Below are 24084 nucleotides of genomic sequence, written 5' to 3'. Positions count from 1 at the left end.
CCAGCCGGATGATCATAATACTTCGATAAACATATATTTATAACTTTATTTTTTTTTAGAATATTGGGGAAAACAGTTACTATTTCCAAGATCGGTTTTGTCATACTTTCCTATATTTCTTATCACTATATGTTAATTTCTCAGTCTCTTCCAATCGTCTATGTACATCACCACCCGAATCGGACAGATGTATAATGATTTATGCAATATTATAAAAGGTCTGTTGTCATGTAATTACTTGAATGAATCAAATTGTTTGCATTGAAATTAGAATAATGTTTTATCCAATCATCTTAACTCTGAACTGTAGCATTTTGTGAGTGGTTGTTTTGTCGACTCTAATTTGATTCGTTCAAATATACCTTTTGGCATCGTTTCAATTGTTGTTATTCAATTTCTTTCAATGCAAAACTTAACTTCTAATCCAAAATTAAGATTCATTTTAAGGACTCTTTCATTTTTCATTTATTCTAGGAAATAGTTATTTCTATGCGACATGTATCAATTGCAAGATATCGTTTATTCCGTCCTGTTTTCTGTTGTTCTTGTCTTCAATATATCAGGAAACTCCCTTGTTATTTACATCATTACCAATGAACGAGAAATGAAAACATCCACAAACTATCTGCTGTTAAACTTAGCTGTAGCAGATCTTTTATTTGGTGTTTTTCTTGCTCCTGAATTCATATTCCTGCCTTTCTTCCGTCATTCCGTGCCAGATGGAGTTCTTGGTGACTGGCTGTGTAAACTACTGTTAACAAGTAACATCGCTTGGATGGCGTGCAGAGCTTCTATTTTCACCATGATTTGTTTATCAGTTGAAAGATACTTTGCTGTTTGTCGTCCTCACACCTTTCGTCAGCGTTTCTCGCCGAAGATCGTCAAAGTGCTCGTTGTGGTGTCCTGGATGTATGCTGTTGTTGTATTGTCACCCTTTTTTGTTCTTAATCACTTGAACAGAGAATATTTATACTGCGTCATTAACGTTACCACTAGAAAAGTTTACGCGGTGTATATTTTTCTAGAAATAACATGTTCCTTGTCTCTGATGATATTTTTTTCTGTGAAAATATTCCTTTCCCTCTGGTGCCAGCAGACAGTCGAACCTACAGGAGAACGGGAGATCACCGAGAGAAAGAAGAAAAAGAAAGTCACTTGGTGTGTTCTTGCTGTAGTTGTCACTTTTGTAGTGTGTTGGATTCCAGCAGCCGCGCACTATATCATTCATGGTTTGTCAAACACGCCTTTTGAAGCTGTTGACATTGCAACAACATTGGTTGCATCTTTTAACGCTGCTCTGGACCCGTATCTATTTAGCTTTCAAAGTTCTAGATTCAAGGTTTTGGTCAAAAAGGTTGTTTGCTGTGGAAAAGAGTCTTTGTAAGCGTATTGCATGAAAAGACAACCGAAACACCTGTAAACGAGAAACCAAAAACAGAAAAAGGCCAAGGGAGTTGTACAGTATGTGACTGTAAAAACTGACTGGTTGAAACAACCAAGAAAAAATTATGTTAAAATTCTGAGTCTGGGAGAACCAGGTTTAATTTGGTTGTTTTAAAAAGAAAAAGAATGGTCAGTATGACCAATATACTTTTGTTTGTAACTATCAAAGATTTTGGTTTAAGTGTATATGGGAATATACAAACATTATATATTACGGTTGTAATGTATTAAGTTTTCAATTTCAATTTCAGTTTATACTGGTTTTTTTTTTCCAATTTTATATAATAGAATTACAAGAATATATATGGTCGAATAATATTTAGAATTTTCAATATAATTAACAATATAATAGGTGTAAGTGTAAGACAGCCAAAGGAGGCTTTTTTGTTGGCTGTCGTAATTTTCATTTAGGGCCAAAAAAGAAAAAGAAAAAAACTACAAGGCTAAAATATTATGATAATGGGTGGCCTGATCCTCAGGGTATATCTTGTAGTTAACTTAACAAACTTGACGAAGGCGATGAAAAATCGCAACTGCTTTCCGATTGAAGTAATCCACTTTTTAATCCACGCCTACCATTTATCGGAAGCCAAATATACCCAGTCTTTACTTACTATTAGCAGGCGAATTTCCAACCTGAGCTGATTGGTTAAATAGTAAGCACCTCAGGTGTCTTTAATTACATTTTTTGTGAATAAAAGTACTTAATATTTTTTTTCCTTAGTGTCATCTTTAATTTCCTCTCACGCGTTAGTCATTATTAGCCAAGACAATCTGTTCCTATATCTTGAAAGTAAATTAAATATATTTCTGAGTTACCGGCCTATACCTAGTCGCCCGAGTTTAACAAGATTAAGAATTATTATAATATTTTATTATTATAATAAAATACTTATAACTTAAAGTTTTAAAAAAATTTGTTCAGATGTACAATGATGTATGCAATATAACTAAGTAGCTGGTTATTTTGCTCATGGGGTATTTATACACGTAATTACTTGAATGAATCAAGTTATTCGTACTTAATTTGGATTACATTTCTTCATCCAATCATCTTAAACCTGAAATGTAACATTTTGTGACACACTGATTTTTTTGTCCCGATTCTAATTGATTCGTTCAAATAAGTTGGCATCGTTTCAGTTGCTGCTAATTCATTTCTTTCAATGCGGAAGCTTTAATTCCTAGTCCGGAATTAAGATTCATTTTTTAAAAGTTTCATATCTCCATTTTTCTAGAAAATGTTCTTTTCGATGCGACATGTATCAATTGCAAAATATCGTTTTTTCTGTCCTTTTTTCTGTTGTTCTTGTCTTGAATATAACAGGAAACTCTCTCGTTCTTCGTATCATCACCAATGAACGAGGAACGAAAACATCCACAAACTATCTGATGTTAAACTTAGCTGTAGCAGATCTTTTATTTGGTGTTTTTCTTGCTCCTGAATTCATATTCTTGCCTTTCTTCCGTCATTCCGTGCCAGATGGAGTTCTTGGTGACTGGTTGTGTAAACTACTGTTAGCAAGTAACATCGCTTGGATGGCGTGCAGCGTTTGTTTGTTCACAATTTTGACGTTATCTGTTGAGCGATACTTTGCTGTTTGCCGCCCTCACTCCTTCCGTCAACGATTTTCTCTACGAAATATCAGAAATTTAATTATCATATCCTGGATCTACTCTTTTTTGGTATCTTTACCGACTGCAATCTGGGTAAAGCACGATGCTTCCAACAAAGTAGTTTGCAAACGATCCTTGTACACGACCAAGTTGAACGCCACATTTGTTGCCACAGAAATATGTCTTGCAGTTTTATTAATGTTTTTTTCTTTGACGAGGATTTGCATTTCCCTCTGGTGCAAGCAAACAGTCGAACCTACAGGAGAACGAGAGATCACTGAGAGAAAGAAGAAAAAGAGAGTCACTTGGTGTGTTCTTGCTGTAGTTGTCGCCTTTCTGTTGTGTTGGGTGCCTAGCTATGCTTTTTATTTACAATTTGCGTTTTCCACTGAACTTCAGAGAAATGTCGGAAGCAAGTTTTTTGTAGCGGTACTGTTGATGAATGTAAATGCTGCTCTTAATCCGTTCTTGTACAAATTATCTAGCTTTAAGAGTTTCTTTATAAGAAAAATGGCATGCAGCTCGACCGTATGTAGAATTGCGAATTCCCGTGAATACCACGATAACACGAATCAAAATATACCACCATGAACCAACTTTCAAGGGCTTGGCCGCACGATACAACTTATGTTGTACTACGGCCGGCAGACTTAGTTCTGAGGCGATATCACATGTGGAAATGAAATTACATGAATCATGCAAGACGTTCACAAATTATTTTTCTTTTTTCTTTTTTCTTTATTTATTATTTGTTATTTGTTAATTTGTTTTTTCACACTATGATATTAGTTATGCAACTTCGTACAAATCCCAGTTTTGGAGAATTCGAATATTTTTAGGAAAAACATACCTTTTGGTAATCTCAAATATTTTTTAGGAAAAACATACCTTTCATTTTACTTCGTTTACATAACGATGTTTAAGTAAACATATGAAAAGTTTTTATTGTTCTCGAATACGAAAATGGTCCTTTCAATTGATGTGAAAAAGTCACTCTCTCTGGGTCTCGTTAACTGTTTCACGTCCAGTGAATCGAAAAGGACCTTTGAAAGCTCCGAATCAAATCTTAAACCATACTCGTCCATTAATGATAAGTTTCTTTGTGTCAATGTTATTTACTTATCATTAATGATGTTATTTTTGTTTTGCATGACAAACAAAACTTCGCTTCACCATGTATCGACGAAGAATTAATTTTTCAGTCACTTTGCTAACCAAGGCATTCGCATGATGCAGTTCACTTTTAGATTAATAAAAAATGATAGAAATTGATAAAAATGTTTGTAAGAAAAGAACAAATTTTCAAAAGAAAAACGCCATCTTCGAAAACCTCCCTGTTTAATCCTCGTCAGAAGACGAAGAAGAAAGAGACAAGCAAAAAAAAAAAAAAAAAAAAAAAAAAGACAGCTACAGAAGTGGCAAAAGAGGCCCAGGAAGCACACACAAATATGTGCAAGAAAGCAATGGAAACCCTCGATAAAGTGAGCAGTGTACTCACGAAAGTCGAGTGTCAAATAGAAACATTAGCTAATGACTTAGAGTGAATTGTGAGTGGGGTTTTCGCTTATGTGTTTACTGCTGTTAATGTTAGTTATTAAAGAGCACTGATTATAGCTATCCCAGCTCAAGAATTGATTTTATGTCGGTGCATGTCGAAATAATTAATAATATGATGAATAAAAACCTTTAAATCTTTAGCTGTTTACTAATTGTAGTACATACAGTCAATTCAAAAAAATGTTGTCGTCGACCAACTCAAGCCTACGCGACTGGACCGAAAGGAACTCTGGGTAGCAATCATTGAAGCCGAACTGACTCCATAACTTTATCTGACTAGTTATGCCTAATTTACAGCACGAACCTTCGTATAGTCAGGTGGCTAAGTGCAAGATTTTGGTCAGATCTATACACAGCGGACAAAAGCACCAAACTTTGCATAGATGTAGATTAGAGTATGGCAATCAATATTAGGACCGGTGCCCATATCAATCTCATCAGGATTCCATATTAATTGTTCTTTAATTTTCTGAAAAAAGTCAGTTATGGGCTTCCTGTGGTCAATATCTTTAAAATGTGGTTTTTTGGCCGATATTCTTTTTAAAATTCATATTTTTGATTCCAAATAGCTAGTACTGTTTGCTATTATCATTTCCATTAATAAATATATTTCAAACATCGAAATAATGATGAGTTTTCAAATAAGTACTTATCGAGCTCGTACCCAGTCCTCAACTCGGTCATCCAAGATAATAGAGAAAGAAATACCCATTTTCTTCTAAACGCATGGCGATTTTTACATATTTCCCTATTCTTTCAAGCTCATGGAAGTGGGTTGAATCTGAGGTCAGCTGCTGAAATAGATGTATAGCAAGGAACTCCAAAGTGGGTGTCACATTGTCGTTACAAAGTACCCAAGTCCGGGTACCCAAGCCTGCCAGGCAGACCGTTTGCCTTCCACAGAATGAAGACGTAGTGTCGCAGCCGGTAATAGCGTGGGAAACAGGGAGGGAGCGCGAATTCTGTACACAAAGGGAAGCACAAATCCTTGTTAATGCTAAGAACTTGAAGTTTCTTCCCATTCCAAAGGCAAACGGTCTGCCTGGCAGGCTTGGGTACCCGGGGGAGGCACTACCATATATTGAAGGGCGGGGATGCAGCATTGGGTACTTTGCAACGACCAAAATTCGACCCACTTTCATGAGCTTGAAAGAATGACTGTCGTCATGTACGATAAGCCATGAGCTCCATCAACGATGTGAGAATGGATCTGTTTTGTAGACACAACAGAGCAATTGGCAATACTCCTACTACTCAGGTAAGACAATTTAAAATAATATAACTTAGAAATATAACCGATGTAATGCCAACGTTTTTGTCTCTAGAATGCACTATTGCAGCATATTAAGAGAGTTATCCTCCAGGCAGGTATCTGGACAACGAGTGATATAAGCAACCAGGATATTCCTTCTCCTGATCAATTTGGCTGGCACAAGATTGACGACGTGTGGACGCCTGACTAAATGACCATTTCAGAGGTGTCAAAGGCTTGCCAGGAATTACGTAAGTGTGCTTGCAAGTAGCAGTGTACAAGATGTAAATGTGTGAAGGCTGGCCTAGACTGCAATCCTCTTTGCAAGTGTCAATGCAATGCCGGGGAGTAACACACATTAATGATAGAAATTTGGCGTTTGTATAAGCTAGGAATATCTGTTTGAGATTCCCTTGAATCGGAGATACATGTCATACAAGATAGTATTCAATTGCATAAACTATAGATATGAAAGTCTAAAAGTATCGAAAATGGGGAAATATGTAAAAATCGCCATACGTTTAGAAGAAAATGGGTATTTTTTTGTCTATTATCTTGGATGACCGAGTTGAGGACTGGGTACGAGCTCGATAAGTACTTATTTGAAAACTCATCATTATTTCGATGTTTGAAATATATTTATTAATGGAAATGATAATAGCAAACAGTACTAGCTATTTGGAATCAAAAATATGAATTTTAAAAAGAATATCGGCCAAAAAACCACATTTTAAAGATATTGACCACAGGAAGCCCATAACTGACTTTTTTCAGAAAATTAAAGACCAATTAATATGGAATCCTGATGAGATTGAAATGGGCACCGGTCCTAATATTGATTGCCATACTCTAATCTACATCTATGCAAATTTTGGTGCTTTTGTCCGCTATGTATAGATCTGACCACTTAGCCACCTGACTAGTAGGCGAGCGGGAAGCGTTGAAGGAGACGTTTTTTTAATGCCTTCATATTTTCGAAATTGTGAACTGAATCATAAGTACTTTGTTTTTGTTTCCCTAAACCCAAAGACATGCATTTGATGGATTGTTTCTCGCCATTATTATCTTATTACTAGAGGAAACAATTAATTCAGAACGAATATTTAACCGCTTCAGTGATTTTTACCCATATTCCTTTCGGTCAAGTCGCGTAGGCTTGAGCCGGCCGACGACAACGTTTTTTGAATTGACTGTATACACCTTCAGCGGAATAAAAACAATATAACTTGTTAAATACTCAACAAAACATATTTGCAATGTTAAAAACGCTTATGTGAAATCGTTCTATTTAGTGAAAGCTCTTGAAAGTCAACTGCTCCCAGACAGTTTTTTAAACCAGGAAAGCACGTGCAAAGCTCGATTTTTTCAGATAAAAATCACTTAACTTTTAATGCTGAATGTAAGAAAAAAAGGAGACACCCTGTTTAAAACAGAATGCTATGAGCTTTGAATTAATAAGAATCGTCCATAAAGAAAAATTAAGAAATAGATATAAAGAAAATGATCAAAGGCTAAAAGAAACGAGGAAGAAGAAAAGTACTCCTAATACGGTGGGAATGGAACCCACATCCACCAATAATAATTAGATAATTAATTCCAAAATACAGGGGAAAAAACTAGTGCCTTCATGCCATACCCCGAGACATCCGCTGGGTCGTCGTATGGACTTCGGACCTGACGGCTGCCCTTGAGTGTACGGACTACGCAGGATTGTGTTCTAGCCGAAGCATCAGGGGAGAGACTAGCCGGCCCCCAGACCATATCTGCAGCTAATCCCTTGCACTCTGCCACGCACTGGCACGTTAATTTGAAGTGAAAAATAATTTAGTCTATCTAACTCTTTGTTGTCATGGCTATTGTTGTGCTAATTTCCTAAAACCGTGGCCCAGTGGAAAAAACTTGGGCTTTCAAGCACGTTTGAGTGAGATTAGTACTTGGATGGGGGACCTGAAATTCATTTATGATTACCCAATTTTTCTTTTCTTTTCTTTTTTTTTTTAGAATTTTTTTTAAGAACAAAAATACTTGAATATACTTTTTCCGACTGGCTTTTAAACCGCCATAGTTTAGTCAATCCCTGTCTACCCAAATCAGTGCTTTCAACAGTCTTTGAACATCAGCATTGCTCCCATTTTCAGTTGTTGTTTCTAAAAGTTTTTATGTTTTTTTTTGTTTTTGTTTGTTTGTTGTTGTTGTTGTTGTTGTTGTTGTTTTTTTGCGTTGTTTGTCATTGCTGTCGTTGCCGCATTTTAAGCCGGTGGTCTTCCTGGTTTTTTCATGTTCAACTTAACAAGAAACCTTTCTCACGATTCCATTGGTTGAGTTCAGGGGCCTTAGCAGCGAGTCTTTCCTAACTTGTCACGAAATGGTTGAGTTCGGTGGCCTTTCTAGCAAGTCTTAGCCAATCTGACCCGAAATGGTTGAGTTTGTTCAGGGACGTTAGCAGTGCCTATATTTTCTAAATTAAATTTTTTGGTGCACAAATACAAAACTATTTCGTACAAAAAATTAAGTAAGGTGCTCCGCACGCGCGGGCAATCCGCTTCGATCAAAACATAGAACTGTTTTATGAATAGACTTTTTAAAGAATTGTAAAAAGAATTTATTGTCCTAGGCTAACCTGTGCAGCCGGCCATGCAAGGCAAATGATACTTAAACATTTGCTTGAATTGAGATGTTGAATGGAGGTTAATGGAAAATATTTGAACCAGAAGATACTGGAGCTCGGAATTGTTTTCTGAGAAAATAATATGCTTGAAGAACTGAACATATATCACATCGTCGAGAAGACAGCTGTTTGGACTTTTTATTTAAGAATATTTATGGCACCGACGACCACGGCCTTTGCGTTCTTAAACGGCAACTGAGACCCAACATGCGAGCCTTTTTAAGTCAAAGTACATCAGCTGGAATGCTTTTAAAATGCAGTGTTTAGAGCTATTTTCACCCCTAAAGCAGCCATGAAACGAGTACGCGCGGAATGCTAGCATGACTTTCTGGGTGTGATTCCTAGGTGAGAAGCATTATGAATGCCCCCGGGTCGGTAGTTTCCTATTTAAGCGAGAGATTCCAAGGTTTCGGACTCATTTGTTCAGGTTCGCTGTACCAGTCAGTGCTAGACGGATTTTTTTCTTAGTTTTTCCGTACAAACGTCGCCTATACGACATTGCTGTCCAGTACCAACAGTCGTCGAGGTAATTATTTGATTGTTTCATGTCATGTTTACGATCTTAGCTGATCTTCGCTCGATTCTTGACATCGTTTTAAGATTTATTTGTGAATGTGTGTTTGGTCGTAGTTCAGTCCAGCCACATGTTTGCTCTCGGAGTTCATGTTTACTTTCCCATGGACTCTATTCTTTGGTTGTGTTTGATATGTTCTTGTCCACAGCTCGATCGGATACGTGTGTTTGCATGGTTTAGTTTCCCTAGTGGTAGTCAAGCTTCGTGTTTACTGTTTAGCCTGTGGTCAAATTTTATATTTTCACGTAGTCACCGCTTTACTCGCTTGTTATGGCTGTACCGTAGTTATTATGGTTATTAGTTGTTATGTATTTATACAATTATCAATTGTTTACATCTGCGTTTTTTTATGGAGTTATGCGTCCTGACCCTCTACGGCCAACCATGCGACATGGTATGCGACTGGGAGGGAAAGCCCACTAGCTGGGCCGGACGGGACCCTTCACTAGAACTGGTTTTATGGGAACCGGGGAGGTTTTGAGTTTTGGGAAAATGTATCAATTCATGATAAATATTGGTTATGAATGTATCAATTTATTACAGTTGTTGGCTATATGGTATTAAGTTCAGTTAGTGTTAGAGCACAGGCCGGAGGCAAAACTCTTGTTCCCAAGACTTATAACCGCGTGTATGAGGTGAATGGCTTCTTTGGCAGTGAAAATGATATACTACTTTGATAGGAATTGGCTGCAGGCAGTCCGGCTTTAATTTTCTCGTGATATGCGCAGGCATTCTCACGCGCGTTATCAACGTAAATCCGTTGGCTATTTGGACGGTTTTAATCAATCTTATTTATTCATTTTTCCCCAAACAAAAATGCAATATTTAAAATCAAGCTTTCTTATTTATCGTGTCCATCATCATGATATGAAATAGATGGTAAAATGAAAAGCTGCTCATATAGTAAAACTAATATTAATTACCTCTTATCTGTGAGTTAGCATTGCGCACCCTGACTTTTACCCAGGCTCAACCCTACCAAATTGTGTATTTTTTGTGCGTGTGCGTGTGAGGTAGCTGTGCCCTAACTTTGATCAGCCCAGAGGTTGTTTCAGGGTTCAATCTGTGATTAAGACGTGCCTGACTTAGATAAACCCAGGGGTTTTTTCAGTGAGTTGGCCATGCCCTGACTTTGATCAGCCTAGAGGTTGTTTCAGGGTTCAATCTGTGAGTAAGCCGTGCCTGACTTGGATCAACCCAGGGGTTGTTTCAGTGAGTTGGCCATGCCCTGACTTTATTCAGCCCGCCGGTGTTGTTTCAGGGTTTAATCTGTGAGTTAGCCGTGCCCTGACTTTCGAACAGCCAGAGGCCCGATAAAACTGATGTTTTTTTTTTATACTGGCCTACTGAATTTATCCCTCATATTCTTTCTAAAGATCAAAGGAAGTGAAGATTACTGACCCACCTTTAACATCAATTTGAAAACCTTAAGACAACAATACACTGGAAAAAATTTCCTGAAAACTACTATTTGTAGATGGAAGTGATATTTTAAGATTTCCGGGCTCTTAAAATGTTAGTTGAATCCAACTGTCTGTAGGAAGGAAATTATCACTTTGAAGTACGTGAACAAACTCGTATGCTGCCAGTGCAAAAAAAAAAAAAAAAAAAAAAAAAAAAAAAAAAACAAAAAAAAAAAAGAAAAAAACCCAGAAATTAATTTGTTACAAATCGCGATCAGTACAAGAGAGAGAGAATAATAACATACTTTTTCTATGGTATGATTGTTGAGCTAATTTCGTAGATATTTTGAGAACCAATGAAGATAAATGTAAATAATTTCGAATTTAGTGGTTCAGGTGCATGATCGAAGCTAGATATATACTGAAGAGCACTGAATCGAGCAACCGTATGCTCGCGATTTCATAAAAAAATAAAATTTCTCTACGATTTTTCTTCTCGTGGACTTTTTGAATATATTTCTATTTATCAGATGGGGAAATCATGATGATTGAAAACTGAGGGGTTTTTTTTAGGAATAAGCGATCCTAAATACGCAATTTTTGATGGAAAATAAATAATAGTTACCCTGAGTGACTCACTATGCGAAAAAAGTCAAGATACAAATCTTGGAGAGTGTACAATTCTAAAGTACTTTATTTGTGGAGCAATTTCCGGTATGTATTTACTAAACTATACAATACAATTAGCGAACATGATGAGCTGAAGAGGAAGATTTAGCTGAATTGATCAGGGACCTAGAAATTAGAACAAAAACTGGATGGATGGATGGGTGGGTGGATGGGTGGATGGATGGGTGGATGGATGGGTGGATGGATGGATGGATGGATGGATGGATGGGTGGATGGATGGATGGGTGGGTGGGTGGGTGGATGGGTGGGTGGATGGATGGGTGGATGGATGGATGGATGGATGGATGGATGGATGGATGGGTGGATGGATGGATGGATGGATGGATGGATGGATGGATGGATGGATGGATGGGTGGATGGATGGATGGATGGATGGGTGGATGGATGGGTGGATGGATGGATGGATGGATGGATGGATGGATGGATGGGTGGATGGATGGGTGGATGGATGGGTGGATGGATGGATGAATCATTAGATAGATCATATATGATTCATTCAGTAAATGAATGAAAAAATATCTTGAAATTTTACTCCAAATAAAGCTAAATGCGTTTACACGGCAACCACTCGAGTGCTTAATAGGAACCGTATTCTATAACGGAGACAGCCAAGATCGCAGGATTCACAATTTATAAATACTATAAATCGTTGTCTTATATTTATGGATACAAAGTGTAATTTGAGTGGAGCCACTTCAACTAGACCGGCCGTCTAAGAGGTCTCTGTATCAAACTGTCGTTCTTGTTCCGATTTGCCTGACAGACTTTTAGACTCCTCGAAACGATCCTCCTGTAATGGTTCTTTTAAAAAGCCCAAAAACTACATGACGTATTTATACAAACGCTTCAAAACAACGGGGCAATAGGTAAGTTCATTCCGTAACTGATTCTTTGTAACCCTTTCTTTTTTAATTTGATAAAATTTATTTCAAATATTATTGATTTCATTAACAAATAATTTCAAAACGAGAAACTGTAGGATTCAGATCTTCATGTTGTCCCTAAAGCAGCTCTCCTAAAGCGTCTATTTTGAGGGGAAAAGAATTGAACTGATTTAGGTGTAGCCTTTGGAGAGAAGCTTCATCTAAAAGTGTAACATATTATCCTTTTGTGAAACTAGTTTTCTTGACTGGAACGCTTTACTTGTTCAAAAATCTATGCTGATTCAAACGAGTTGCAGCTGAGAAAATACAGCGTTTCAAAACGATTTGACTGTAATAACAAAATTAATTTTTTCTTCCCTTGACATGCTGGAAAAGTAACTTTGTTGTAGTTCGAATTAGAGCTTCTCATAATCTAAGGACTTTTAAGGATTTTACTTATTAGTATTTTTTGGGGGGTTGGTATTTGTAAATATTCTCAATATTATTAACCTCCGCCCTTCCCCAATCATAGTTATTTCTAATACTTACTGAGAATGACCCTTGAATACAACTTAGATATTAAACCTCATATATTTATGAAATACTTAGCATAAAGATTATCTTTAACTTGTACAGGTTGAAATAATTGAAACTTGGCTGATGTCTATGAATTGAATTACTGCACGAGAAAACGTGTGCTTTACGTCGCGTAGTAAATCAATTTAGTATCGTTATTCATTCCTTAAAAAAATGAGGGGTTTATTTATTTATTATTTATCCATGTTTACGTTTTTTCTTTTTTTTGTTTGATGTAGCTTTGTTTCTTAAAGAAATATTTTTAAAATTACAAAACACAAGATGATATTCCTGTCAATGAACGGGCGGCGTACGCTGCGTCGCCTTTTAACGATGTGAGTCCAGTGTATCGGGTCGCTGGTTCTATCCCTGCGGACGCCACATAAAAAATAAACGATTTCCGAGATGCCATTTTAAAAATATCGCAGGCGCAGACATGATAACGAGGCAATTTCGGTCAGTTTTCTTAAGAAACGTTAACAAACAAAAGAGTTATAGGCTATTTCTAAAACCCTTGAAGAGAAGATTTCGTCTGAAGGGAGCTATTTCTTTTTTCAACAAGTCATAATTCTGACGTAAAGGAACTACAGATTTTTCCTTCATTAACATAATGTCAAAGCTTTTGTATGTGTTTTTCATAGCGCGCATAAGATTTTGCCCGAAAATGCCTCGTTTTCGAATCTGAGCACGCGATACATAGCTTGGACAACGCTCGCGCATCTCGGAAATCGTCTATAGAGGCTTTGCACCTTCATGTGATGGCAGCCATGACAGGAGGCACAACAAATAGTATTTTTCTTATATGAAACACGATTCTTTTTTCTGTAAATCAGATTAGACCAGATTCAATTGTTCCTGTCTCCTCTCACGGCTGCCATCACGCGCTGGTGCAAAGCCTCTATTTAGCTTGTTTGAGGTGCTGTTCTCTCCCTTGCCACGTTGGTTTTTTCGCTTCTCCGGTGTTCTTTCCTCGGCAAATATAAACAAAAAATACTAAATGTAGTGGTAGCGAGTGTTAATGTAAACAGGCGAAATCTACAAAAGCTCACATCAGCAAAAGCTGCCATGATAATATTATCAATATTATCAAAAATAATCTTTTTCAAAACGTCTGCTACGCCAAGAAAACGATTTGGTTCGTTGACCATGGTAGCTGTCTGTAGTGTAATGAGTAATGGTGTATATCTGGGTACGATTTGTCTTCTCTTCAATTCGTTTATAATATGAACACTTCAGAATTGGAGAGTGAATAAATACACTGAACGTGATATGGTTCAAAAGACCTCTTTAGCTCTTTAGCTTAGGCGTATAATGTTTTCCCATTTCAGACCACGTGTCGTTGTAGAGCGGAAAAAATATTTTAACCAGTTCTTCACATTAACCCAAAACCAGTTCAAACCAACTGTTCAAATCTAAAGATAAAGTCCGCATAAAGTCATTTTGTGCTTTTTGTCCTGGCAGGGACAAATTAAGTCGCTCTCCTGATTTTAAAGGATAAGCTTTATTCAGTAACGTTATGAACTGATTTTAGAGAATCAATGGTTCTAAGTGAGATTACGAGAGAAAACGTCATAATTCCTGAAATTAGACAGAAAGAGCTAGAAAAATTTCATATTCAGCGAGCATGCGCCCTGACGAACTGGTCGCAAGATTCTGACTTCCGGTCAGTAGAGCTTCCCAGAGCCTACGATTTGGCTAATATAAGTAGGGTCTGGAAAGGAGAATGTACTATTTGAGGAACAAAGGACCTCGAAAGAGCTGAACGGTTTACACAGAAACTTGACTCGAAAAACATTGAAAAATTAACTCAATATGCCTATGTCTATCAACTGATTGAGCTGATCCTCGCAGTATAGTGAAGCAACTTGTGCAGCTGCAAATTGAAAGACTCAGAAAAAAATTGGGGATTTAAACCCGTGCCCTGGCGATTCCAATTGCCTAGTCTATGACAAACGACAGTTTGCCAAGCTTATTTGAGTTTGATAAACAGTGCGTAGGTTAGTTTTTGTCCTCATATTCTAGCAGTGTATTTTACACTAAATTTATCTTTTTCCTACATATTTTTATTCAAATATTTAAAGTATTTATTACGTTTTGGATTTCATTATTTCACTTCGTAGTTAGTCTATAATATAATCTCATTGCGAATACATTCACCGAGGATTAATAAGGAATATCATTTCAAAGTGATACGACACATACTTTACATACATACAGTACATACTTTATTTCTCCATGCAGGCCATTTAAAAGGCAACTTAGCAAAGCTGCATGGACCTACATAAAAACTGAGAACTACTCACTAAAATCTAATACTATTATATATACAAAGGAAAATATACAATTAGTAATTCAAAGCTAAAAAGGTCTGACGATTTCCCAGTTTGATCATGTTTTTCTAATTCTCATTAAAGTTGAATTGCCGATAGCAAAGCATTTGTTTTACATTTTCTGACCACGCAAAGCTACCACTTTTGATCATGCCCAAATTTAGTCACGCATTTGATCATTGTCGCGTTCGATTTTCTTTTCAAAATACCGACATCTGATTTCCCTATAGTTTGAATTTCTCTGCCTTGGATGTTTGAACGCTTTGCCGAAAGAGTAAAATATCCTTCCTCTTTCAAATTCACGAGAACGCAAGGAAATGGAGATGTACAGAAATGGAGGATGACTAAGATACTTAGCTAAAGCTACCTTACCGACAACAATCTCTTTTTTTTATGTATAAGCTATAATTATATTTCTAGTATCCAATTCCAAGTTCAGATGGCGGCTTGAACATCCTGACTTATGTTTTGCAAAAACGCAAACGGGATCTTAAAAATTTATACACGTGCATCTTCCATCACATGTCGATACTCTGAAGTGAAAAGAGATCGTGGAGAATCAAATTGGAGATATTGAGCTTTTGTAGACTTACCGAGGAAGCAACGCTTGGTCCTTAAAACGAGTGTGTGAGGTCACTGAGGATCAAAATATGAACCTTTTGCTTAGAAGGCACCACACTAAGCAACCGAGCCACACTTTCTCCTTAAAACAAGTGTGTTAGGTTACTCAGGATCAAACTACGAACCTCTTGCTTAGTAAGCAGCAAGGTAACCGACAAAGCCACACTTGCTCCTTAAGACAAGTATATGAGGTCACTGAGGATAAAAATATGAACCTCTTCCTTAGCAAGCAGAACACTAACCAAAGGCAACTAGATTTCTTTCTTTCTTTCTTTCTTTCTTTTTTTCTTTCTTTCTTTGCGGCCTTTTTTTCTTTCTTTCTTTCTTTTTTTCCATTTTTTCTTTCTTTCTTTCTTTTTTTCTCTCTTTCTTTCTCTCTTTCTTTCTTCCTCTCTTTCTTTCTTCCTTTCTTTCTTTCATTTTTTTCTTTCTTTCATTCATTCATTCTTTGCGGCTTTCTTTCTTTCTTTCTTTCTTTCTTATTAAAGTATTAAAGTATTAGCGATCGATAACAAGTGCAGGAGGAGGTAAATAGATAACAAAAAAGACAAATTTCTGTCGGCCCATTTTCATCTAGCTTGCCTCCTCACAGCACTTGTTCATTGTCGAGCGTACGTTTCATCTACAAAGGCACGCACAGTTAAGAATACTGGACTCAGCGTGTAAATATCGTCATTGACAATTATTTGATTACAAAATGCTTGACATCTGCAGAGTGCGTGAAAAGAGCTGACCTCTTTGTAGTTCGATATTGCTGTAACACTTGAATGAAATATCTTGATAATAATAGAACCAGTTCGACTCTTCTTTAGTAGTAGCACTAAGATACCTTTTATGATTACCGTGTCATAAAATAAAGTTAAAAAATGAATGTACAAATAAATAACCTTAAATACAAGTTATCTTTGAATTTCGATCGTCATTAATTTTTCTTGATGCAGACATCCTGACGCAAGCTCCGTCCACTTCAATTACGCAATTGTTTATTTGATTTTAATTCAATAGTCAAATTCAATATTCAGAGCTCAATATACCCACCATGAAACCATTTATTATAATATCCGATTGACCTTTTGAAATTTTAGCTGGCATTCATGGTTTTTCTAACATTGATCATGATATCGCCGTGATAGAAAGACAATAAGCCATATAATTTTGATCCGGTTTCTTGGGGGGAGCTAGCTATTAATCATTGCACTAAAAGCTGAAATTTTAAGATTTTGACTAACTGTCTGACTTATTATACAGGCTATTTTTTTAAGGAACAATCTTCTTATCCTTTCAATTTCAGAAACATTTCTACAATGTCTTTTTAATATATATTAAACTATTGAATATATGTTATATATATATATATATATATATATATATATATATATATATATATATACATCGAATCGCTAAAACTTTGACACTTTAAAGATATATATACATATATGTGTAACCTCCTTTTTTCTATTGTCATACCTGGATTTTCAAGGAAAGACAATAGGAAAAAGGGGATACATACATATGTATATATATCGCTAAATTGTCAAAGTTTTAGGGATTCGGTGTATATACAAGATATATATATAATATATTGAATATATATAATATTTGCTGTGAACTCAGTTGAGTGCCTCACAAAAATCAACGAACACCAAACTCTAAACCTTTTATGAAGTCGTACCCATTTGTTAAATATTATTTGTTAAATATCATTGGAACTTTGTATTTCGGTTATTCTGTTTCTAAATAATTCATTAAAGAATTATTAATGCAATATAAATATTTGGTTCGCAAGTATTGCAAGAAAAGGAAAAAAAATAGCCGAAAGAACGCGGCTTAAACTGTGATTAGATTTTCAAAATTGTTTACTAAATAAATGCAAGCAAAAAGATGGCGAAGTTTAAATTAAAATCAAAACATTTCGAAGCAATAAAAAGATGCTTACCCACAACACTAAATATTTTAAAAATTTATTTGAAAAGAAATAAGTTTTCTGGTGTTATATATAACAAGATCTATATTGAGAGTTTACAGATTGTGAGTGTTCGCTCCTGAGTTTGGTTCGTTGATTTTGCACGTTGGGGTAGACTGATCTCGAGTTGATTAGAAGTCGACATAAATAAGGTATTCTAATGTTAATGCACGTTGTAATCTTAGCTTAGCTTTTGAAGTCGAAGAGGCTGGATTCTAGATCCACTTGGAGATAATTCACTCATTCATATCCCACTCATCTGAAGTAGGATCGTAAATCTTTTCTTGTGAACGAGCTGTTTCTCAATTGACACACGTCAGAAGAAACATGAAAGCTTTCTCTCAAAACCAAAACGATTTTCATCTAAAATTAAAACTTTTCAACTAGAAAAAGAGCTTTATGTCATCGTGAAGGGATTTCAATTCCAAATTCTATTTTTTTAAAGGAAGTTAAGTGGGCTTAAGACGGTCGGGGATGTTTTTCTTGTAAAATCTGTCGATGTAACTTCCGCTGATAATTCGTATAAAAAACGTGTCAACAAGCTGCCGCTCTAACACAACCGTTTCAAGCTGAGCTCTAGAAGAAGGTTCCACGAATAGTAGTGGTATGTAAGTAGTTTATAGTTTCAAGTGCCACATTTTCGTATCAATAACATTTAAACAAATACAACACTCAACATTTTCTATGGAAGGTAGAGCTTTTGATTCTTGCGGAATATGTTTTTGCCACTTTTCCTCGGCTCCACCCAGTATTGTTTTTCAGCTTTAAATTTTTAAAACCAAAAAAATAATTTTTGAAAAATTTGCTAATGAAGTTAGTCGGAACTCTGAAAAGCACCGTAATTCGTAATTGAGTTAGTCAATACAGATCCCGAAGTCTAAATTTATAGATTCGTTAGGATTCGAAACAAAGTCAATTTAAAAATATTTGAATTTAGACAGGAAAAAAGACTGGACTTCAAATGAAACATTCATAAGAACGCAGTTTTTGTAACTCTTTTTAAATTTGTTATTCAGTCATTACATATTTCTATATTTTTTGGTTCCTAACTGGCTGCATAAATAGAGTTAAATATATAGAAAATGAAGTTTGAAGTTCAGATAAGAAGTAGTAAGAAAACTAAAAGCAAAAAACAAACAGAATTCAACAGTTTAATTTTAGCCATTTAATCGTTTTCACTTTGAACTTGACTGAGCGAGAGTGAGTGGATTCTGTTTACCTATCACAACGGATACAACTTCAAGATTACACATCGTGCTTCTAAAAGCATTCGTATCTAAACTTGAAACCAAAGCACACAAAACTAACGTGTTTTAAAGTAAGTAATTTTAAGCTACGTCCGTCAGATTATCTTATTGAACATTTTAGAAAGAATTCTTTCGATCAAAACAAACTAACAAATGTCAATAAAAACCTGGTAGAGTTTTGCTTAAAACGCTAAAATGTATCTCTTTACCTATGGGAGTTATTCCGGCGGCTGTCAAAACGTTTAGCTTATATGTTTAATACTTCGAAGATATAACTAGCTAAAAACTATGGTGAGCTGCGTCGGTGTTTCTAATGAAACAGTAATGATAAAAAGGTAAATTATACACCGTGAAAAGAAGAAAAAACTTACTGACGTTTCGGACGCTAGTCCTTTCATCTTTTTCACGTTGTATAATTTACCTTTTTATCATTACTGTTTAATACTTCAGTTTGTAGGTATGTACTGATAAAAAGCAAAGCTATTTTGTATTTTTCTGTTAGCAAGAAAGTAAGTAGATCTTTTCAAGTGGGGGATTAACTTCTAAGAATTTAGTAAAAAAAATATCTAAAATTTTTTAGCACTTCATTTGTTTAACAACATTTTCTTTGACTAATTGGAAAGTTGAATTAGAAATAACTAAGTAAGTAAGTCATCCCGTTAAAATGATTGATTTTAAATTCTGTTGTTTTTAACTAAAAGTTATTACACTAATCTTTTCTGGTTATTATTCCTTGAACTTTCTACTGTTTCAAACCCTCTGAAAAAGCATTGAGTTCAAATACACTGAGTGATCAAAATAAATATTATTTCCAATCGATTAAGTCAAGGGATTATTTACAGTGTGCATATAAAAAAAAGAGCCCAAGATTTGGGTTCACGGTTCGAATGTTCTCACTGTAACTTCCGTTATTGCATTTATTTATTACGTAAAAACATATTTGTAAAGAAATCTGGGAAAACCTTGACTATATGAAGTAAGGGAAAACTGTTTGAGACCAAACAAAAAAAAAAAACTTTGGCAGGTTTTACGGTATCGACTTTGAAATCTTGGATCTATGCAAGGGCGTAGGCAGCGGGTGGGGAAAGCTGAAGGGGCCTGGTCCCCCTTTTCTTGGCAACATTATGAATTGCGGCCTTTATACAATACGGTAATTTAATTTTCGCCCCTCCCCCCTTCGTGGCAATAAAATAGCGGCGTTTCATAATTTATAAGGTAATTTTGATTTTCTTCTAAGATGTGCGAGATTGCCGATCTTTTTTATTCTGGTTCCGCGCTCTGGTGGCCCCTAAAAAATTGGCGGATTTATTAATTTTGGCCCCCCTTCGGCAAATCCTGGCCGCGCCCCTGTTAGGATCATCATACGCTTAACCAACAGGTTAGGAATGAGGGCAAAAAAATAGCTCACTTCCGAGATATGCTTCGCTTGTCATGCACAAAGGTTTCAGTATGAGGCTACGTGCTAAATTAAATTAATTCTTACCGCCTGTTACGAATGACTGAGCATTTAGCACGTAGCCTCATACTGAAACCTTTGTGCGTTACAAGGGAAACATATCTCGGAAGTGGGCTATTGTCATCTCACGGTACCCGATTAAGGGGGGAGGGGTAGTGTTACCCGGTACCCACCACCTCTTGAAGGGAAATCTTAGATTTTGTCCCCAAATATCTCCAAAACTAAAAGCCAAATCACAGAAATGAATGGACTGTCTGTCTGCATGTATGCTAAAAAGCATATTTGTGTATAGAAATTGCCACTACAAATCTCCAGTATCGAGCATTTGAAAGGTCTCTGGGTCTCTGTTTTCTACTTCAAAGGTACGCGAGCCAGTAAACCTGCACATTCTAGAAATTGCATTGTCTTCTTAAAAAATAGTGAATTGTATTGACGATGAACAGATCTAGCAATCAAAAAGAAAAACCTTTCAATACAGATTATTTCAGTATTCATTTGCTAATTTTCAGACTTAAGGAAAAAGTAGAAAATGGATCCTTCTTAAAAGTATTACGAATGCAAGGCTAACATGCAAATAGAAAAGAAATCACACTTTTTCTCGATGGAATTTGTGGCCTTTCTTTTGCATTTCCATGAGTAGCCTCGCATTCAAGACAATTTTAAGAAGGTTTCATTGAACTGAATCGGCAAAAGCGGCAAATTTCAGGCGTGTTCTATCGCATTTGAATTTTTACGCACTATTATTACATCGAATCGTATTTTATTTCATATCTTTTGGTAAAGTAAAACCAAGTCAAATTTTAGTGTTTCTCAGTCTAACATACAAGATGTTTTTCGGATCAAAAATTTTCGCCCAGGCTTAACTGCAATTATTAGACTAAAGCCAAAAATATCAGATTTTTTGTTTGAAATACAAAACACTTACCGTCTAAGTGATGTAAAAAATGCGAGAATTGATTATAAAAATAATTCTAATTAACGTATCAATTAGAAAAATTTTCACTTAAGCTAAGAAAGCAAAAAGCGCTTCCTATTTCATTCTCTTTGTTGTGCATTGGAATTCGGAAGTCGTCTATTTTAAACATCGTAGCAGGATATATTTAACCCCACTTTAAGGCTTAGTAATATCTTTATGAGAATTTACTTTTTCAACGCTAGATCTCGTAATGTTTCCGGCAGAACTACAAACGCGCTATTCTGTTATTCCCTACTTCAAGATTGTAGACAGGAAAGCGTTTAAAATAGATGAAGGAAGTTCTTCATATCTAGTCTTAAAGTCAAGTTAGAACCATAGCTCTTAATCAATTAATATGGCACAGTAGCGTTAGTGTACTCGCATCTTACCACTGCCGAAGAATCGAATTCGATTTCTGGACTAGTCATTATCACATGTGAGTAGAGTTTGTCTTTTTCTCCAAGTTTTTTTTCGGTTTTTCTCCCTCCTCAAAACATAATACGCCAAAGTCAAATTTCATTTGTGACTTTATTTAGCCGTGCGCATGCTCTGACTTAGTTCAGCTCAAAGGTTGTTTTAGGGTTCGACCTGTTAGTTAGCTGTGCTCTGTTTTATTCAGGGTTGTTTAGACCTGTGAGTTAGCCGTGAGGTCCTATCCGTGAATTAGCCGTGCCCTGACTTAAATCAGCCCAAGGGTTGTTTGCAGGGGTCCTATCCGTGAGTTAGCCTTGCCCTGACTTGAATCAGCCAAGAGGTTGTTTCAGGGTTCGACCTGTTTGTTAGCTGTGCTCTGACTTATTTCAGGGTTAGACCTGTGAGAGCTGTGCTCTGACTTTGATCAGCTAGCTAAGATCAATATAAAATATTTCAATTAGAGAGGAAAAAACATTTATCATCTTCGAAGGTCTCCAGTATCTTAAAGTGATGTGGAAAACAATTGATTCAAGTTGGCATTTGATTACATTAGATGCATGTCTGATAAATTTAACCCATGCAAAGGAAGCCTGTCAAGTGCCTGTCGTACTTTCATTCACAATTTGGACAATGATACTAAAATAACGTCTATATCTGTGTTCCAGGATAATCCTCACCGTTCAAATACCAAACCTCATAATGCAGAACCAACTAGTCCTAGTTCTACTCGTTCTTTGTATCAGTGCAGCTCTGGTGCCTACCGAAGGATTCTTTAAGACGGGTCGAGGATTAGAGAAAGAGTGCCTGCTTCAAAACGAAGCGAAGTCGAGAGAGAGTACACCTACACGGATGATGAACGAAGAGCCTTTCTGGATGCCTTGATGAGAAGGGCACAGGAAGAACAACGAAGAAATCAAATGGACTGACCGCACGAATATGGAAAATTTATCGGTAAAAATCATGATGATAATGCGATAATACTGCTCCTAAAGATGATGATGATGGTGGTGATAGTGATGATAATTGTGACTTGTGGTGGTGATGATGATGATGATGATGGTAATGTTAATGATGATGATGATGATGATGATAATGATGATGATGGTGATGATGATAATGATGATGATGATGATGATGGTAATGATATGGTAAGGTATGTGTATGGTGGTGATGGGGTGATGGTGGGGATGGTGGTGTGATGGTGATGTGTGTGGAGGTGTGATGGTGTGGTGGTGGTTGGTGGTGATGGTGGTGTGGTGTGATGGTGGTGATGGTGGTGATGGTGGTGCTGGTGGTGATGGTGGTGTGGTGGTGATGGTGGTGGTGGTGGGTGTGGTGGTGTGTGGTGTGGTGGTGCTGGTGGTGATGGTGGTGCTGGTGGTGCTGGTGGGTGTGGTGATGCGGTGGTGTGGTCTGGTGGTGTGTGGTGGTGGTGGTGATGGTGGTGTGGTGGGTATGGTGGTGATGGTGGTGCTGGTGGTGATGGTGGTGATGGTGGTGTGGTGGTGATGGTGGTGGGTGGTGATGTGGTGATGGTGGTGTGGTGGTGATGGTGGTGATGTTGGTGGGTGATGGTGGTGTGGTGGTGTGTGTGTGGTGGTGATGGTGGTGATGGTGGTGATGGTGGTGGTGGTAATGATGGTGATGGTAATGATGATGATGAGAAGGTTGCCTAGGTTAACGAACGCAAGGAAACTGCTGTACCAAAGAAGTGGCTTGCAGAACTTTAGATACTGTCACTGATCATTAACCATATGCTGCACCTTTGTGTTGCAGATTCTAGTCAGGTATCGCAAAACGTATCCCAGAAGACCTACTAACTTCTTCTAACCAAAATTTAACCAGCTGCTAACAAAGTATTTATGAACACACAATAAATCTGTGATGCATATTAATAATGCTACAGATCAATCTTGTTATATTTTAGAAATGACTAAAAAATTATATAAAAATATGTAATAATATTGTTAATAGATAAATAGTTCAGCTGACTAATCAATAAATGTTTCCGTCTACGACGCTTGATTAGTAATTTGGGTGTCACTAGTGGGTGGCACATGATGGGTGGCACTAGTGGGTGGCACTAGTGGGTGGCACTAGTGGGTGGCACTAGTGGGTGGCATGGGTGGCACTATAGTGGGTGGCATGGGTGGCACTAGTGGGTGGCATGGATGGTACTAGTGGGTGGCACATGATGGGTGGCATGGGTGTCACTAGTGGGTGGCATGGGTGGCACTTATGGGTGGCATGGATAACACTAGTGGATGGCACTAGTGGGTGGCATGGGTGGCACGGACATGCGCTGTTTTGGCGTTGTCTCTCACCGCTGTTCAGTTCAATTCTGGGATCGCGCCGTTCGATATTGCGGCACAACTTTAACTTCATATGAGAGAGAGAGGTATGGGCCTAGTTTTGTCATATAAAAACTCATTCTCCTCTGAATCTCCAATATACT

General features: G+C 36.8%; 1 protein-coding gene and 1 long non-coding RNA gene across 3 annotated transcripts; both read left to right on the top strand.

Moving 5' to 3' along the window:
• The first annotated feature begins 496 nt into the window (after window positions 1-496).
• Window positions 497-1384, top strand: LOC116301170 (tachykinin-like peptides receptor 86C). Its single transcript, XM_031710192.2, has one exon. The coding sequence runs from the start codon at window positions 497-499 to the stop codon at window positions 1382-1384; it is 888 nt and encodes a 295-aa protein (XP_031566052.2).
• Window positions 1385-18032: 16648 nt separating this feature from the next.
• LOC116301161 (uncharacterized) lies at window positions 18033-23644 on the top strand. 2 transcript variants are annotated; one of them, XR_004197696.2, is made up of 3 exons: window positions 18033-18161; window positions 22295-22580; window positions 23406-23644. It is a non-coding gene; the product is annotated as an uncharacterized LOC116301161 (long non-coding RNA). The 2 variants fall into 2 exon arrangements; XR_004197697.2 differs by lacking the exon at window positions 18033-18161 and adding an exon at window positions 21522-21651.
• The last annotated feature ends 440 nt before the right edge of the window (window positions 23645-24084 follow it).

This window comes from Actinia tenebrosa, unplaced genomic scaffold, assembly GCF_029948245.1.
Source record: "Actinia tenebrosa isolate PJP-AT-01 unplaced genomic scaffold, QUT_ActTen_1.0 PGA_scaffold4__44_contigs__length_22323623, whole genome shotgun sequence".
NCBI lineage: Eukaryota > Metazoa > Cnidaria > Anthozoa > Actiniaria > Actiniidae > Actinia > Actinia tenebrosa.
The sequence above is the reverse complement of the archived record's forward strand: the minus strand, read 5'-3'. Positions and strand labels throughout refer to the sequence as shown.

Bases quoted from the DNA above. Each gene is read 5' to 3' on its own strand.
- LOC116301170 (XM_031710192.2), top strand. From the start codon at position 497: ATGTATCAATTGCAAGATATCGTTTATTCCGTCCTGTTTTCTGTTGTT.